Source organism: Benincasa hispida, chromosome 10, assembly GCF_027475165.1.
Source record: "Benincasa hispida cultivar pf3 chromosome 10, pf3_genome.v1.1, whole genome shotgun sequence".
NCBI lineage: Eukaryota > Viridiplantae > Streptophyta > Magnoliopsida > Cucurbitales > Cucurbitaceae > Benincasa > Benincasa hispida.
This window is the reverse complement of record NC_143487.1, coordinates 47214875-47221714: the sequence shown is the minus strand read 5'-3', so window position 1 is coordinate 47221714 and position 6840 is coordinate 47214875. Positions and strand designations below refer to the sequence as shown.

General features: G+C 33.0%; 1 protein-coding gene across 1 annotated transcript; it reads left to right on the top strand.

Annotated features, from left to right (window-relative positions):
- Nucleotides 1-363: 363 nt before the first annotated feature.
- On the top strand, nt 364-4776 carry LOC120088453 (protein EARLY-RESPONSIVE TO DEHYDRATION 7, chloroplastic-like). The gene is made up of 4 exons (XM_039045766.2): nt 364-1429; nt 1508-1674; nt 3722-3806; nt 4409-4776. The coding sequence occupies exons 1-4, from the start codon at nt 600-602 to the stop codon at nt 4590-4592; spliced, it is 1266 nt and encodes a 421-aa protein (XP_038901694.1). The 5' UTR covers nt 364-599; the 3' UTR covers nt 4593-4776.
- The last annotated feature ends 2064 nt before the right edge of the window (nt 4777-6840 follow it).

Genomic DNA, 6840 nt, shown 5'->3' with positions numbered 1-6840 from the left:
GAAAATTTCCCTAAACTCAACCCAAAACATTTTAAATTAGAGCAAATTGCAAAAATCATCTCTAAGATATGATAACTGCAATCACTCTCAAACTTTCAATTGTAAAAATTAATCCTCAAACTTATACATGTGTTAAATTGGGAGCCTCAAACTTATATAATTGTAGAGATTATAATAATTATATAAATGTGAGAATTCATTTTTTATCTTTTGAGAGTTTAATTTTATAACTATTATAAGTTTGATAATCCAATTTTAAGACATTGATCAATTTTTCACCTTAAAATTATTTTACAAATCTCGTTGACTTGAAGGGTCTATTTCAAAGCTGACTAATAATTAAAAAAAAATTAAAACTGTCTTATAAATTATAATATATACACAATATAATACGTTGAAAAACGGTAAGTTTCCGCAAATTCTACGCGGCAACTTCATGGACTGCCACGCGCCACTCGCCTAGTCTGAAACCAAACCGACACGCTCTGTTTTTCCTTCGCTCCTACGATTTCACCTCTCATAAATATCCCCGACTCTGTTCTTCAACATTTCAATCAAATCCTTCACTCCGATCATCTCAATCATTTCGAAATCCATCCATGGCTTCTTCAAATCCACAACCCACTTCTTCTTCTTCTTCTTCATCCTCCCTTTATCCCTCCATCGACATGAAAGACCTCGCCGAAAATCTCTTTCCCGACGAAGACCCCCCTGTTTCCGGCCACAAACACCCCGACTCCTCCGAACAAGTCCTCGTTCAGATTCCAGGCGCCATAGTCCATTTAATTGAAAGACAAAACAGCATCGAACTCGCTTCCGGCGAGTTCTCAATCGTCGGTCTCAGCCAAGGGAACAACGTCGTCGCTGTACTCGCTCGTATTGGCGATGAGATTCAATGGCCATTAGCCAAAGATGAAGCCGCTGTAAAACTCGACGATTCTCACTATTTTTTCATTCTCAGCGTTCCTTCAAATGGGTCATCCGGAAATCACGAACCCGAAATGTTGAAATACGGCCTGACCTTTGCGTCAAAAGGGCAGGAAGATCGATTGAAGGAATTGGATCGGATATTAGATCAGTACAGTTGTTTTTCCGTTCAGAAAGTGGAGTCAGAGAAGTGGGAGGTGTTAGACGGATCAGTCTCGAAGGAAATCTCGCCGGAAGATATGGCGACGTCTGAGGAGAAAAGGGAGTTACTAGAAGAGAGATCTGCTGCTTATTGGACGACATTGGCGCCGAACGTCGACGATTACAGCGGAAAAATCGCACGGCTGATTGCGGCGGGATCGGGACAGGTGATTAAGGGGATTTTGTGGTGTGGGGATGTAACTGTGGATCGATTGAATTGGGGGAATGAGTATATGAAGAAGCGGATGGGACCTCGTTCTGATGCAGAGATAAGTCCGGCAGCTATGAAGAGTATAAAGAGGTTTGAAATTGCATTACCCCTTTTTTGTTTTTTGGTATTGTTTTTCGGAATTGTAATGTTTTTGGTGATTTGTTACAGTGTGAAGAAGCTGACGAAGATGACGGAGAAAGTGGCGAATGGAATACTTTCTGGGGTTGTGAAAGTGTCTGGATTCTTTACAAGTTCTATAGTGAACTCTAAAGTGGGGAAGAAATTCTTCAGTCTTCTTCCTGGGGAAATTGTTCTTGCTTCATTGGATGGATTCAGTGAGCTCTTCATTTCTCTTCTTACTTGTGGTTTGAATCTCTACATATTTAGACATAGCAAATTTGTTTCATATCAAGCTCAAGTGTGTTGCATACTGCACTGTGTCAAACTCTAGTGACTTTTTAAAATTTAGCAAATAGATATCAGAACATAGAACTGAAAGAAGTATTTGTAAGCTTAATTTTTAATAGATAACAGAACATTGAACTGAAAGAAGTATTTGTAAGCTTAATTTTTAAAAATTAAAAACCGAAAAACAGAAACCAAATCATGTTGTCAAATAGTGGCTTCTATGTGTTTGGTTTAAGTTTTCAAGTGTGTAATTTTGAAAATAAGTCGTTTAGCAACCTTCTAAAATATTGTATTTTGAACTCCTTTTTATCAAAACAGTTTGAATAAAAATAAATTTTTTGAAAACCAGTTTTTACTCTAGTAATGCCAAACGAGTCTTTCGTTTTTTCGTTTTCTGTCTTCAAGATTTAGACTTGTTTTCATTCGATCTCTATATTATGGTTTTCGTCCATTGTAAGAGAGAGAAAGAGAACACAGTTCAATTCCTAGTCAAATTCTAAGACCAACAAATTTTTCATTTTTTGTTCTCTGTTTCATTAAAATTAGACTTGTTTCCCTCCACTTATTAAAAAAGAGAGCACTTCCATTCCTAGTCAAATTCTAAAAGCTAACAAGTTTTTGAAGACCACACCCGTTTTGTAATTGTTTGAGCCATGTTTAGTAACCATTTCGTTTTCGATTTTTAAAAATTAAGCCTATTTCTTCTTGCTTTCATACAATGATTTGCATTTTTTTTAAAGTATGGTTAAATCCTTAGCCAAATTCTAAAGATAAAAATAAGTTTTGAAAATCTACTTTTTTTAGTTTTCAAATTTTGGTTTAGTTTTTTCAACCGATGTAGATAACACATGAAGAAATTTGTTGTGGAACTCTTGTCTATAGGTTTAATATTCAAAAACAAAAAACAAAAAACCAAATGGTTACCTAATGGGGCGATTGTTTTTAGCTTCTGTTTTTGAAATTTTTGTTTATTTCGTTTCATTTCTTAATTGAACACTTGAACTCGGACTAAATTCTAAATAATTTAAATGATTTTGGGAATTACTTTCTTTTTAGTTTTCAAAACTTATTTGGTTTTTTCAAACATTAGTACAAAGGTGGATAACTAAACATAGATGTTTATGGATAGAACTAGTGTTTATCAAATTAATTTTCAAAAATAGAACACCATAATCTAAGGCTCTGTTTAGTGAACCTTTGGTTTTTGGTTTTTTATTTTTGAAAATTAAACCTATCTTCTTTTAACTTCTTGCAATAGTTTGCATCTTTCTTCAATTGGCGAATTTCTAGTGAAATTTCTATAATAAAAACTGCTCTTTTGTAGCTTTCAAATTTTAGAACAGGCTTCGTTTTAGTGAACCTTTGGTTTTTGGATTTATATTTTTTAAAATTAAACCTATCTTCTCTTAACTTCTTACAATAGTTTGCATCTTTCATAACTTGGCGAATTCCTACCGAAATTTCTATAATAAAAACTGCTCTTTTGTAGCTTTCAAATTTTAGAACTTGGCTATCAAACAGGGACAAGGAATTAGTGTCTTAAGCAGAGAACATAGGAACTTAAGTTGGTAATTACCTATCTTAGATGTGTAATTTAGATGTAGAATTCTCAAGGATTGGTTTGCCAATTGTCACCAGTCTTTTGTGTCAAATGCAGAAACATGAAACAACTTTGCACGTAACAGGGAGGCAGAGTGTGCCTCATTCTTGGGCTTAAATCAACTCTTAGTTGATAGACTCTTAACTACAACTAAAAAAACAGCTGATCTTGAACCATTCGAGGTTGGTTTGGTTCAATACTCAAGTTCAATGATCCAAACGAACTGGGTTCGATCCTGAGAGCCAGAAAACCCAGAATCATCCATCTTTGTTCTTTGCTGTTTGCATTCTGATTATTAGATTAATAAAGTGTCTGAAAATAGACATTGGAAGTGCTTTACTAATGTATCATATATGAAATCTCTGTATGTACAGACAAGGTTTGCGATGCAGTTGAAGTGGCAGGAAAGAATGTGATGTCAACTACATCCGTTGTGACTACAGGACTTGTTTCAGAAAGGTACTGCCTAAAGAAGTCAGATACTTTGGGAAACTCCCATAGTAGTTTAAACTTTGCTCTTCTGATTTCTTATATATATATAACATTGGAATGCCAGGTGATTTAAGTACGGTCTTTGAAAAGTAGTTTAAACTACTTGAATATCTTGAATTTTGGGATGTATATGTATTTATGTTATTTATAACTTTGACCTAGGATCCAAAGGGTGTGCGTGTGCTATATATAAACCCTTCTAACTTCCACGTTATGTGTTATTTGCTATTTCTCTCTAATAATAAATTGCTAGTGTAAGTAACATAGATTTTTTTAAGGGTAATTGTAATTGGTAGCAATTTTAAGATTAATAACCAAGTGTATAGTAACATTTTAAAAAAAATTGCAAATATAACAGGGAAAGCAACAAATGATATGGTCTGTCGAGAGTTTATCAATGATAGAAGTCTATCGTTGATAGATTTTGCTATATTTGCATTTTTTAAAAAGTATTATTATATATGCTAATATTTTGAATATGATTGTTATATTTGCAACGGTTCCTTTTTTTAATTAATTGTCGATTTCATACCAAGATGAATACAAAATTGAAAGTTGGGATCTTGCAGATATGGAGATGAAGCAGGGAAAGCAACAAATGATGGGCTTGGTGCAGCAGGGCATGCAATTGGAACAGCATGGGCCGTGTTGAAGATCAGAAAGGCTTTAAACCCAAAAAGTGCTTTCAAGCCAACTACTCTTGTAAAAGCAGCTGCTGCCCATTCTAATTCCTCTAGGCCTACCGCTAAATAAATTCTCTCCTTCTCTATGTATTCTTAGATTCTTTTTTTCCCTTCCCTTGTAATATATTGTCCCATATTTTATGTGGTCTGATGGAATTTGTGATGCCCAATTTTCTCTAGTGGGTTTGGGTTTCTCTTGTACTGTATTTTTGTGTATCATATGATTGAGCAGCTGCATGTGATATCTGCATTTATTTGTTTTGTTTTGTTCTGTTCAATTTTTTCAGTAAGATTCTTTGGGCTTCTTTTGATGATTTTGTAACCTGAGGTTACAATACTACTTGGTTTTTACTTCTAGGAGAAAGGAAAAAGTAATATGATTTTGTGTTTTAAGAATCATTTTGGTTCTTGATTTACGTAAATGGTTTATTTAAAGGATAAAAGGAGATAATAATAAGACTACCACAAGTAATAAAAATTACCAAAAAGAGACTGATCTTATAGATTGATTAAGAGATCTGATTTAACCTGATAACCTTCTGCAATAAATTGGTGCTTGAATTTTAAAAGAAAATGAATATTAGGACATCAAGAATACAGTGTAAAACCAAAAAGGAAAATTTATTAAGGAAAACAAATGAAGTGAGTTCAAATTTGGATTGGAATGCGTAGATTTCGAGTTTTAAAAAGAAAAAAAGAACTATGAAGCAAAATAATAAAATGAAATAAACTTGCCTAGGAATTTTATCTAATTAATTAGGAATTTTATCTAATTAGTTTAGAATATTGACGAATTTTTGTAGATTTTTTGAAGTAGAAATATTATTCATTAGTTCTTTAAAATTGAGAAATTAATCTAGAACATTACCCGATTAATTTCATTCTTCTAACATCAAGTTATTTATAATAAATTTGAAATTAATCTAGAATATTATCCGATTAATCTCATTCTTCTAACATCAAGTTATTTATAATAAATTTTCACGGTTAGTTGAGAGCAATATTGACTTCAAATCTCAACGTATTTGCTTACCACTCTTTCTCGAATTTTCGTGATCTTTCTATTTGAAGGATAATTAATTTTATTTAGATAAATTTGGGTCAATTAGTAACAAATTAATTCTAAAGTGGTTGGTTGATTTGTAGAATTTGATATAATTTTCGTTGTGTGTTTTGAAGAGATAAGGTGTATAAATAATTGGATAATGTTGGGAGAAAAAGAACAGAAAACAAAGAGTAGGTTGAAGAAATAATTATGGGAAGTCCAAGTGGTGGAGATTACAAACCATATCCTCAATTGTTTTTTTTTTTTTTCGTTTTTTTTTTTAATTGCTTCTTCCAATTTCTCCTAATTTTTTTTTTTACATTCTTATCTCAAAGTGGAAAAGGAGTTGTACTTTGAAATTTGGTCACCAATTGCTTTTTGTATTAAATCTCCCTACAAAAACGTGGTCAATACTTCTTTTCATACAAGTTTGTGATCAATACACTCTAACATTTAGTTTGAGATTGTTGTAATTTGGTGGAGGGTAAATTTTAAATTTAAACATAGAAAAGTAGATTATAGTGTTGAAGGGGATGTATTATTAAATTTTAAATTTTGCGCTACTTTATATGTATATGAAATGAAAACTGTAAATGTTCTTATTGATTATGAAATTAACTGTATTTTTAATTGGAGGATCTCCCTATTAGAAATGATAAGGTCAGAGATAAAGCGAATGTTCTACAAGAAAGATGAAAGGTATTGAAGTATTTGAAATGGAAAAAATAAAACACATAACAAGCAAATAAAACAAAGAATAAAATATAACTAAATCATATTCATCAGCACAATCATAATCATTGAACTCTCTTATTTGATCTCTGTTGGTGTAGGGACTCACACACGAGCTTTGGTTTCTCATCCTACCTATTCCTCTGGTCTAGACATGTCACTGGAGCTGACCTGAACAAGAGTACTTGCATCAGTGTGGTATCAAATTGAGTACACACTGATGCCTACATTAGGAGATGAAGCATTTAGCTCAGCTAAGAATTAGAGAGAATTACTTACTCTTTGAGGTTGTTGGTATGGTGTTACTTATAAGCTCATTCTTCTGACACCTGCTTAGGGATATGTGCAATACCAGTGATATCATAATGGATGTGACCATCTTGGTTGCAAAATGGTAGCAGCAGGCTCGGTTCGATTATTTTTCCTTTGGTGAAACTCCACCAACTTGGCTAGTCTACTTGGAGTTCGAGGGTTTGACTTTCTTTTTTGGGACACGCATACCTCTATGTAAGTTTCTATATTTCCTTTAGACTTGAGCTTG

Coding starts and splice junctions, on each gene's coding strand:
- LOC120088453 (XM_039045766.2), top strand. CDS start 600: ATGGCTTCTTCAAATCCACAACCCACTTCTTCTTCTTCTTCTTCATCC. Junction 1,430..1,507: donor GCTATGAAGAGTATAAAGAG/GTTTGAAATTGC, acceptor GATTTGTTACAG/TGTGAAGAAGCTGACGAAGA. Junction 1,675..3,721: donor TGCTTCATTGGATGGATTCA/GTGAGCTCTTCA, acceptor CTGTATGTACAG/ACAAGGTTTGCGATGCAGTT.